This window comes from Gallinula chloropus (genome assembly GCF_964237585.1).
Source record: "Gallinula chloropus genome assembly, chromosome: 32".
Lineage (NCBI taxonomy): Eukaryota > Metazoa > Chordata > Aves > Gruiformes > Rallidae > Gallinula > Gallinula chloropus.
In genome coordinates this window covers 488,710-500,516 of record NC_140117.1, presented here as the reverse complement: position 1 = coordinate 500,516, position 11,807 = coordinate 488,710, and the positions used below count along the sequence as shown (strand labels likewise).

General features: G+C 54.0%; 1 protein-coding gene across 1 annotated transcript; it reads left to right on the top strand.

Annotated features, from left to right (window-relative positions):
• Window positions 1-1,512: 1,512 nt before the first annotated feature.
• LOC311202918 (class I histocompatibility antigen, F10 alpha chain-like) lies at window positions 1,513-4,676 on the top strand (the record flags this gene model as incomplete). Its single annotated transcript, XM_084277563.1, has 6 exons — window positions 1,513-1,546; window positions 2,620-2,883; window positions 3,423-3,698; window positions 3,775-4,047; window positions 4,131-4,235; window positions 4,648-4,676. 6 exons carry the CDS (start codon window positions 1,513-1,515, stop codon window positions 4,674-4,676), a joined length of 981 nt encoding a protein of 326 aa, XP_084133689.1.
• Window positions 4,677-11,807: the final 7,131 nt, after the last annotated feature.

Here is an 11,807-nt window from a genome sequence, read left to right as displayed (position 1 = left end):
GCTGGAGGTGGCTTTTCCCAGAGCTGCACCTCTCCCAGCAGCCTGTGCTGGGGAACAGCAGGTCAGGGCATCCCCACTGTGAGCTCTGCCAACGGTGGGGTGCAGAACTCCAGGGCACCAGGATGGGTGATTTTCACCACAGCCAGCAAATCCCAGCTGCCCCAAACTCCCCCTTGCCCTTCACACAGCCACTGGCCCCACCACCCAGCAGTGCCCACCCTGGGATCCCTTTTGGACCCATGCCACCCCATTGATACACAATGCAGTTTCTCATTGAACCACACAACTCAGGCTGGGCAGCACAGAGCTGTCCCGACAAACTGGACCTTCCCCAAAAACCACGCGTCCTGGAGTCACCCGCTCCTCCTCTCATCAGCCCCCCTTTATACTGAGCATGAGGTGATTGGCATGGAATATCCACTTTGGCCAGTTTAGGTCACCTGTCCTGGCTGCGTCCCCTCCCTTCTCTTTAGTAGGGAAATAGTAACAACTGAAAAAGTCCTTGATTGCTGGACAACAACTAGAAACATCAGGGTGTTATCCGCACTGCTCTCATCCTAACTCCCAAACACAGCATTCCATCCACTACTAGAAAAGAAATTATCTCCATCCTAGCCGAAACCAGGACAGGGTCCCTTCCAACCCAGAGCATCGTGTGATTCTACAACTCGAGTCAGCACTGGAGCAGCCCAAGGGACGTTTCCACCCCCAAGTGTCAGGAGAGGGCAGTGTGAGCCCAGAAGAGGCGCTGAGCCCCAGTCTCCTAGGCAGGACCAGAAGATCACCTCCCAGCAGAGCATCCTCCTGCCCAGGCTGGGATGCTTGGAGCAGCAGGGCTCAGGCATTTCCACAGAGGTCTCAGCCAAGTGTCTGGGACACATTTAATTAAAACCATGTTGTTTTCAAACACCGTGCCCAGAGGAGATGCAGAAGCTCTGTGAGATGCACTCCCTAGAGCTGGAGAAGGGAAACCCAATGAGATTTCAGGTTGACCCAACATCCCATAAGCAGAGGCAGCAGCTTCCCCTTTCCTGGTGTCACCTCCATCAGCTTGGGAACAAAATGCCATTTGTCCCTGGGTTTGAGGCAGGAAGAGCAAACAAAAAACATCCCCTTGGGCATCCCAACCCCAATGGGGATCAGACCAGTGAAGAGACAGTAGGAAGAGACAGTGTCACCCAGAGACATCTCCCTGTCCCCAACACTCTGCTCTGGGGGTCTCAGCATCCCCCTTCACCAGCCCGATATGACTCAGGCCATGGGTTCCACAGGGCACAGGGAAGCACACTGGTGCTGAGGGGTGGGCGGTCCCTTGGACGCTCAGGCTCCCATTGGCGGGCAGGTGGTGGTGCCAATCAAGCGGCTCGAGGCGGAGCTTGCAGCATGGTTTAGGGCATGCACGGGGGTTGATCGGCCTTTTTGGTCGTGGTCCTGGAGCAGAGCGATGTGGAGTGATGTGGCCGTGCTGGGTGCTGGGGCTGCTGCTGGGTCTTCTCAGCGGGGTGGAGTGCGATGAGTGCGGGCGGGGACCTGGGCAATCCTCTGGGTGCCAGAACCCCCTGGACCCCCTTTGCTGACTCCGCTGCTCCATTCCCTGGGCCGTAGGATCCCTCTAGACCCCCCTCCATCCTGGGGCACCAGGACCTTCCCAGGCTCCCCTTCCCCAGGCACAATCCCTTCCCCCTCCCCCGCCCCCAATTACATTAATTACTTGTAACGATATACCTAATTAGTCGTTACAAGCCCAGTTGTGTTCTGTGCACTGAACTATCACAAATAGCAAGATACTTGGTCAATACAGTCGCGTTACTTGAACTACCACAGCTGCCTAAGGAGTTCAGTCACGTTCAATGAGCACTAACACGACAGGCTCAAATGAAAGAGGATTTTATTCAAGCAACAGTCACAGATTCTTTGGATTGGCAGTGATAAATTCACTGTCTGCAAACATTAGTAAATACTAAAGGTATTTATAAAGATGTCCAGTAACTCTAGAGAGATTTCTAATTTTCCCAGGGGATGCACTCCTGGGGGAGTTCCGTGTTATCGCAGAGTTTGGCTGTGATATCTCCACTTTGTTCCATCCTCTGCGTAGCTGTCTCAGGGTCAATACGTCAAGCTCCCCTGACATTATTAACCTTAAAGATTGCTTTGGGATTTATTATTAAGGAGGATGTTGAGGGACTTTATGGTTGAGTGGGTGCCTGGCATCTCAGCTGCTTATCACCCTGAAATGTTCTGCAAATGCTGAGCCTTTGGAAATAGGGTTTAACTTTTAAGTTACCATTACCTCCAGACATCGTCCCACATCCCCTGCCCAGAATCCTCCTCAGATCTACTTCTCCTTGACCCCATGGATCCCTCTTCCTGGGTACCTCGTGTCCTACACCTCAGGCCCCCTTTCATTGACTCTGGGGACCCCTGGCTGTCCGGTCCCAGGAAGCAGGACCCCCTTCTGGACACACATTGCTCCTTCATCATCCCTCCTACCGGTCATATTCCCCCCCACCCTTTGATCTGTTCTCTGGGACCCCCACCCAACCTCACTGCCCACCCCTGGAGCCCCTCATCTTGGGCACCATCAGCTCCCAACCTTTACCATCTTCTGTATCCTCACAGAGCTCCACACCCTGCACTACTTTGACATTGTGGTGTCAGAGCCCAGCCCAGGGTTGCCCGAGTTTGTGTCCGTGGGGTACGTGGACGGGAACCTCATTTCACACTATGACAATGAGAAGGGGAGGACGGTGCCCTGGGCAGACTGGATGGCGGCCAACCTGGACCAGCAGTACTGGGACAGGGACACCCATATTGGGCAGAACAATCAGCAGTTTTACCATGTGGACCTGGACACACTGCAGAGCCGCTACAACCACAGCACCAGTGAGTATGGGCTGGGATGGTGCCCTGTGGGATAGGAGAGCTTCCACCCTCCAAGGAGACCCTGCCCTTCCCCACACTACTGTGCTGACCCTTCCCTGTCCCATTGTAAGAGGGCTCCCAGCCCCCTGTCCTCTAGTGCAAAGGAGGTTGAAATCTGTGATACTTATGAGTCCCTTCCAACTCAAGCGATTCTGTGATTTGTACCTCTCAACCTAGAGGCAGAAGGGTTCCCCAACCCATCCAACCTCCTAACCCCACTCCCACAACATTCAGGACCCTGTTCCATCCCCTTGCTGTTGCAGGTTGCAATAGGGCTGGGTGCCAGCCCAGCCATGCCCTCGGTGCAGGGGGCCTGCATCACAGCTTTACGTGATGCCCCGAGTGCTGTGGGCCCTGGGCAATGGAGGGGCAACACTGTTGATGTCCAATCCCCCTGTGCCTCACAGGGCTGGAGTGGGGGGTGCTGCTGGGGAACCTTGCCCCACTGAAGGCCCAGGGCTGCAGCAGCCCCTCAGCCCCATCTCCCTGGTCATGTTCAGAGGCTCACACACTGCAGCACATGTACGGCTGTGACCTCCTGGAGGACGGTACCATCAGGGGATATCTACAGTTTGCCTACGATGGGAGGGACTTCATTGCCTTCGACATGGACACGATGACGTTCACTGCGGCAGATGCAGCAGCACAAATCACCAAGAGGAACTGGGAGGCGGACAGGACTGTCACTGAGGACATGAAGGACTACCTGGAGAGCACGTGCCCTGAGTGGCTGAAAAAATACGTGAGCTATGGGCAGGCCATGCTGGAGAGGAAAGGTGAGGGGAGATGGGGACCCTGGGGAGGGGCCAGCGTGGTTGTGTGTGCCAGCCCTCACTGCCACCCCCTCCCCAGAGCCCCCCACGGTCCGAGTGTTGAAGAAGGAGACCCAGGGGAACCTGACCTTGCACTGCCGCGCTTACGGCTTCTACCCACGGCCCATCACCATCAGCTGGCTGAAGGACGGTGAGGTCAGGGACCAGGAGACCCAGTGGGGCAGCATTGTGCCCAACAGCGATGGCACCTACTACACCTGGGTGTCCATCGAGACCCCTCCTGGGGAGCAGGACAAGTACCGGTGCCGTGTGGAGCACGCCAGCCTGGCTGAGCCGGGGGTCTTTGTGTGGGGTGAGTCTGGTGGCCTTGGGCATGTGGAGGGGTGGGCTGATGGGGGTTCCCCTTCCCCTCCTCACCCCCCTGCTCATCCCCAGAACCAGAGTCCAACTCATCAGCCATCATGCTGTGGGTGGTTGTTCCCCTTGCCATCCTGGCTGTCATTGCCATCACTGGATTCATCATCTGGAAGTACAGATCAGGTAAAGCCCCAGGATGTGGGAGGAAGGCAGAGCCCAGGGGGCTGGCAGGGGCTGTGGGCACAATCCACAGTGCTCTGGGTAGACCCCCAAGCCTGATGGTAAAGCAATGTGGATTCTGATGCCTCTTCCCCTCTTCTCTTATGTGCACTGTGCCCACAGCAAGCACGAGGTGGCAGCTCGCAGCTGTTTTTACCCTGTAGGTACGGATGGGAGCTCTGGCAGCTTGGCCAAAGGTATGACATGGGACTGGACGGGTGGATGGGGCAGGCTCAGCTCTCTGTGCTCCCCATTGAGACCCATGGTTGGAGCAACACTGGGCTGCTGAGGGGGACACTCTGAGATCACCATAGCAGAGGGTTAGGGACAGGGACTTTTCGCTGCGTTACACTGTCTCTTCCTCCCATCCTTGCAGTGATCACAGTCTTACTGCTCTATGAGTGACAGGGGGGCCTGGATGTGGCCCCTGCGCTGTCACTGACTGGAGAGGCTGGGAGCTGCCTGCAGAGAGCTGATCACGCTGCACCAGCACATGGTGCTACACTAGTGGCTTTTCTGGCTGGGGTAAATGCCTTGTTTGCCTTGTTTTCTTCCTGTGCTTCTTTCCCAGCGTTGGATCATGGGGTAGAGCAGGTTTTCTTCCCAGCAGCCCATCATGGTGCTGTGTTTAGGACTGGGTTGGGTCTGGCTGAGGTGTTCATTTCCCCCAGCAGCCCTGGCTGTCCTGTGCATCGGGAGTAAGCAGGGTATTGGTACCAGACCAGGGATTTGGCTGCTGGGGAGCGGGGCTGTCCCAGCATCCAGGCTGTCCCTTCAACATCCCCCTCGGTGGTAGGCTGTGGGTGGGCAAGACTTTGGGAGGGGACACAGCCAGGACAGCTGACCCCAACTGACCAAAGGGATATTCCAAACCCTGTGGCATCTGCTCGGTTATGAAAGCTGAGAGAAAGGAGGATGAGCAGAGGATGTTTGTTCTTTACAGTGTTGGGTTTCTAGAGCAACCGCTGCACATACTGGAACCCCTTTTCCTGGGACGTGGCCAGACATCACCTGCTGATGGGGAATAAATGCTGATGGGGAAACAGTGAATAAAACTTTTGGTTTTCCTTTACTTCTGCCTGAGGCTTTTGCTTCATTCAGCTGCCTTGGTTTGGAGTTTGTTCCTGTTACACCTTTTTTTCCTCCCCTCCCTGCCCTGCTGAGGAGGGGGTGATGGAGAAGCTCTGTGGGCACCTTCTGTGCAGCCACAGCCAACCCATTACAAGGATTTTTGATAAAAACTGGATTGGTATCACAGTGATGGGTCTCAACAGTGGTGGCACAGTGTGATGTCATAAGTGGACACAACCACGTACATGCCCCAATCTAATGAGAACTATCCCAGGCTGTAGCACATCATGCCTGATGTTAGAAGGAAAAAGAGAGGGGTTGGGGGCTTGGCCACCACCCCAGGGGCCAGGATACGCCCTGTGGGGCAGGAGATGAGGCATCACCTTCCTTGTAGAGATCCAATTCTGGGGCTGGACCCAGCCACTGCCAAGCTCCATCCCATGGCAACAGGCACTGCTGGGGCCTCTGCCCCAGTGTGGAGGTGCAGGATGGGGAGGCAGTGGCAGGGTCTGGGCAGTGCCCTGGGTGTCAGAGTGGAGTTGGCTCCTCTTGGCCCCACTGATGGAGCTCATAAGGTGTGGCACAGGCTCAAAACAGTGTGGGAATAGCCCAGTGCCACAGTCTGGGTGTGGGAGTCACCCAACACACCCAGGCACAGCTTGGCCCCACACACTGGCTGACCCAGATGCCCCTTGAACATGAGGAATGGGAGGAGAACCACCTCCCATGGATGGGAGCGACAACCAAACCCCCAATTACCTGGAGTGTGGGGCAGCAGAAACTTCCTCCAAGCTACAAGGAGAGAGGAGAGTTGGTCACATCCCAGAGCCGGTCCCAGCAGCTCTGGGCAGGGCAGAGGGTCCATCCCTATGCTGGTCTGCTTGAGCTGCCCATCCTCCCAGACACATGGCCTTGGGCTTTCCCAGGCCCAGAGATGGGGGATGGAGAGGATGGGCAGGGAGGGATAGGGCCTAGCACAGAGCACCTGGGAATAGGACCCCACAGTGTCCCAGATCTCACAGACAGTCATCCAGTGCTGCATCTCATTCCTCTGTGAGGTGGTTTGGCCCTGGCTAGAGGCCAAATGCCCATCAATGCCTCTCTATCACTCCCCTTTTCAGCCCTAAAGGGGAGAAAATATATATTGGGAGGCTTAGGATTCAAGATAAGGACAGAGGGATCACTCTACAATTAGTGTCATGGGCAAAACACACTCAACACAGAAGAAAGAAAAGAAAACTAATTTATGACAACTACACTGCACACCCAATTACACCAGAGTTGGGTAATGAGAAGTGTGGCCAGGTCTTCAAGCACCTTTCCCCCAGCCCTCCCTTCTTAGCAAACTTCACTTCATTGATGATTTTACTCCCTTCTTCCCCAGCAACACGGTGCAAGGAGGGGCAGGGAACAGGGAGTGGGGTTCCAGTCAGTTTCTCACAAGCTGCTTTCCTTCTCCAGATCTTAAACCACCTCTACTTCCCCCCACCCCTCCTCTCTTAGCAGACTTAAGTCATAATTTCACTCCCTTCTTCCCCCCACTGGGGCTGGCTGCAGCCATTACACTGGAGTTGTGCAGGGACATGTATTGCTCCTGGTAGAGGAGGCTGTTCCTGACCGCACAGGACCATTTCCCACTTCTGGTTCCTGTCACCACCATAATATCTTCGGTATCAAACAGGCTCCTAGACTCAGAGGAACGTCTCTGGGAGACCAGTGGGAGACATTACCTGTCAGCACCTCTGGTTGCAGGCACCATCCAGCCAAATGATACAGCACCCAGGTGGCTCTGTCCTGTAACCATCCAGAGAGAACTGAGGGTGAGATCCTGTGGCTGGGGAAGGACAAGAGACACTAGTATTGCTGTGGATTGGCTCAGCATTAGTCAGCGGTGAGTTTGTCCTTGAGCTGGCTGGTTGGACCTGGGGGAAGCTTCTAGCAGCTTCTTGCAGAAGACACCCCTGCAGCTCCCAACTCCGCAAAACATTGCATGCAAACCCATAGCAGTCAGGTAGGGATGGCCTCAGCTCAAAGGTGATGGACACATCTGATAGTGGACCCATCATAGGTCCCAATGAACCAACCACCAAATCCACCCCAACTTGTGCTGGAACAACACGGCATTAATGCCCAACACCCCAGATCTCCACCCAAACACCCCATAGAACAAGTCCAAGCTGTCAAGCCTCAGTACCTGAAGGCAGTGTCTGCACTGACCTGTCTTTGTTCAAGAAGTCCCAAGGCATCCAGAAAATGTGCCAGGTCTCCTGTGGCAAAGACAGACAGGACTGAGGTCTGGGAGTGACAAACAACTTCAGGGACGTGAGGATCAACTCATAGAAACACTGCATCAACCATAAACCTGACACCAGCAGATACTCCAAAGCTTCTCCATAAGAGGCACAGTTTCTGAATGTGCAGAATTACTGACCATCATCAGAGGGTCTGAACTCAGAGATTCGCAAGTCCAGGCTTCCCCTGCAGAGATCATCCCTGGCCAACTCTGTCATCCCAACATATTTCTCCAGCTGCTTCCTGGACAGATCCTCCCCATTTCAGTAGTGGGGCACCATTTCAGAGACATGGTGCTGGATCCACCTGATGTCCAAGCTCCGAGCTTGGACAAGGGACAATTGAGATGGCAGCATGACATCCTGCCCCATGGTGCATGGAGAGGGTGGCCTGATCCCACCACTCTGAATTCATCTTGACAACAGAGAAGGATACAGAGACATGGAGATTGAGTGTTGATTGGTTTAGGGTGTTGCAGGCCAGAGTGAAGACTGGCATGAGCAGTGCACGCCCCATGCCACTGGTGTTGCTTTGCCCTCCAGTGGTCCAGAGACTCTGGAGAAACTGGAGTGGATGTGGGAGGAATGAAAAGAGAAGTTTTCCCTGGAGTAGGAACCTGGTCCAGGAAACAACCCCCACCCCAGCCAGCACCAGTGCAAGTGAGAAACTTTTCAGGGGAGCACTGCAGGACAGGACTGAAGGGGAACCCAGGGCGAGGGATGTACAGTGTAAAGAGCCCAAAGGAAAGTGAAACCCATGTGGGGCCAAGCTCTGTGCTCAGCTGCCCATGACCCATGGCAGCTCCCTGCCCCACATCTGTCACCTGGAGCAGGCAAATGCCCCCGCCAGCCCTGCAGGATCCCTTCCTGCATGAACACATGGAGAGTCACACAATACATCAGGAGGCCCCAGGACTTGCCAGGAGTCACATCTGCATCTGTGCTGGAGAGAAGGGAGCGTAAAGGAGGCAGAGGTGGGCGATGGGGGTTACACTTGCCCAAGAGGGGATGGCAAAGAAGGGTTGCACCTGCCCCCAAAAGAGACTCTGAAACCCCCAAACCCCCTGACCAAGCACCCCAAAGGTGGAAGAAACCAGTGCTCAATGGCAAGACAGGACTGTGCATGAGTCCCTGGTGCAGCGCCCTACTCTGTCCCACTGTTTCTCACCAGGTTTTATTGCAAAACTGTTACTGGCCCTAAATGAAATTAATATTCAAAACCCATTGTGGTCATGAGCTGCCAACTGCACCAGGCTGACTAAAACCTGAACAACCGTTAAGCCAGTGTCAGTTGCAGATTTACTGTCTGTAGCTGGCATGTGAGGCACCCTGTGCCTCTCACAGCAGTTTGTGCTGGAGAATAGTACCAGGGGAGTTTCAGCACTTTTAGAAGATGTTTCCTTCACAAAATGGGCTGATGTTCTCATGTATGACCATTGTTGCTGAGGCAATGAGCACAGCCCTGACCAGACCCTGGCAAATTGTCCACCTGAGCCAGTTCCACTGAGCCCATCTGGGATTCAGGACAATGGAGGAAAAAAACAGGAGGCCAAAGAAAAATAAAGGAGAAGCAGTAAGGGAAAAGAAGCCCAGAGGTCTTGGGGAGAAGGGAACACCGTGGCCTTCAGGAGTTTCCTCTTCTGCTGCAGAAGGGCAGAGGCTCTGTGGGGCACTTATTCCTGGCCACAGACACTTTGAGGTGTCCTGTTATTCTGGGGACTCATCCACAGGTCACAATTCCTTTGACTCAAGGTGATGCTGGAGTTCCAGCCTGTGCAGTACTGCAGGACAGGAATAGCCATGTTACCCTGGCTGTCTGGCAGCCCAGGAGTATGTTCAGCCATTGCTGTCACCAGACATCAAGCTGGCTCCAATGTGTGTATCCCACTGCATCACAGCATCCTTCTCAAATATGTTATCACAGAGGCACTACCACTATCACTGATTGGCTTGACATTGGTCAGCAGTGGGTCTGTCCTTGAGCTGGCTGGTACTGGCTCTGTGGGACCTGGAGAAGCTTCTAGGAGTTTCTTGCAGAAGTCAACTCCTACAGTCCCTATCCCCACCCCTAACACCTTGCCATGGAAACCACAACAGTCAGGTAGTTATGCCCTCAGCTCAAAGGCGATGAACACATCTGATAGCAGAACCACCATAGGTCCCAACAGGGCTGCAGGACTGGCCACCAAACCCACCCCAACTTGTGCAGAAACACAGAGCATTGGTGCCCAACAGCCCCAGATCTCTTCCCAGACGTCCTGGCAGAGCAAGACTGATCTGCTGACATTCAGTATCTCAAGGCAGCACTTGCAACAACCCATCTTTGCTCAAGAAGCCCTAACTCTTCCAGAAAATATGTAGTGTGTCCTGTGGCACAAAGGGAGAGGACAGAGGTCATCTACGCGGACTTGTGCACGGCCTTTGACACAGTGCCCAACCACATCCTTACCTCTAAATTGGAGAGATGTTGATTTAATGGGTGGACCATCCAGTGGATAAGAAACTGGTTGACAGAATATAGACAAAGGGTAGTGGTAAATGGGTCTATGTCCAGGTGGAGGCTGGTGACACATGGTGTCCCCCAGGGGTCTGTCTTGGGACCGGTGCTCTTGAACATCTTTATCAATGACATCAATGATGGAATTGAGTGCACCCTCAGCAAGTTTGCGAATGACACCAAGCTGAGTGGTGTGGTTGACACTCTAGAAGGAAAGGAGCCATCCAGAGGGATCTTGACAGGCTGGAAAGGTGGAACTGGGTGAACCTAATGAGGTTCAACACTGCAAAGTGTAAGGTGCTGCACTTGGGCCTGAAGAATCCCAGACATAGATACAGCCTGGGAGAAGAGCTTCTTGAGAGTAGCCCTGCTGAGAAGGACTTGGGGATTCTGGTGGATGAGAAACTTGACATGAGCTAGCAGTGGCTCTTGCAGCTTGGAAGGCCAATGGTATCCTGGGCTCCATCAGAAGAGGAGTGGCCAGCAGGGACAGGGAGGGGATTGTCCCTCTCTACTCTGCCCTCGTGAAGCCCCATCTGGAGTCCTGTGTCCAGAGCTGGGGCCCCCAATACAAGAAAGACGTGGAACTGTTGGAGAGGGTTCAGAGGAGCCACAAGGATGATTAGAGGGTTGGATCAGGTCCCCTACGAAGAGAGGCTGAGGGAGCTGGGCTTGTTCAGCCTGGAGAAGAGAAGGCTACAGGGGGACCTCACTGCAGCCTTCCAGTACCTGAAGGGAGCTTATAAGCAGGAGGGGATTCAACTGTTTAAAAGGATAGACAATGGCAGGACAAGGGGGAATGGATTAAAACTAAAGGATGGAAGGTTTAGATTAGATATTAGGGGGAAGTTTTTCACAGAGAGAGTGGTGAGGGGCTGGAAGGGGCTGCCCAGAGAGGTAGTGGATGCCCCATCCCTGGAAGTGTTCAAGGCCAGGTTGGATGGGGCCCTGGGCAACCTTGTGTAGATCCAGGTCTGGAGGTTGGTGGCCCCTGCCTGTGTCAGGGGGGTTGGAACTCTCTGATCCTTGGGGTCGCTTCCAACCCAGACCATTCTATGATTCTATGAAAGGGACAAAAGAATTGCATGGCTTTAAAAAGGACATTCTATGATTCTATGATTCTATGAATTAAACCATCAGGGTGGTACCAACACCCGAAATCCCAAACACAGCACTACACACACTGCAAGATTGGCATTAACTCTAATTCTGAGGAATTAGCAACTGTCACAGAACCTCACACAACCAGGCAGGACAGTTAGACAGGAAAAAAAAAACACAAAACCAAGAAAAACCACAAAGAGAGTGGTTCTTGAATATAGAAGGTGGTTTTAAACTAGGTTTTACTCAAACTGAAACTGTGAGCCTCTGAGCACAGATCTGCTGCGCGGGAAATGAAAGGTCCCTCTTGAAACATTCCATTTCTACCAGCAGCTCCTGCCTCTTCCCGTAGGTGACTGCAGCTTTGCTGAGTCGTAACGCTCCATGTGTTTGTCCCTCCAGCCCTTGTCCTTCCCCTGTGCCCACCTTGAGGACGGGCTCTTGCTGCTCTGGTGTGTGTTGCTGTGCGTTTGGTGTACGTTGAGGATGTGGGCAACGGTGGGGATGTGTGTGTGGAAGGCTGTGGGGTCTGTTTCTCTAGGTTTAGGTTCCACGAGCCCTCAGTGCTCCCCGTGT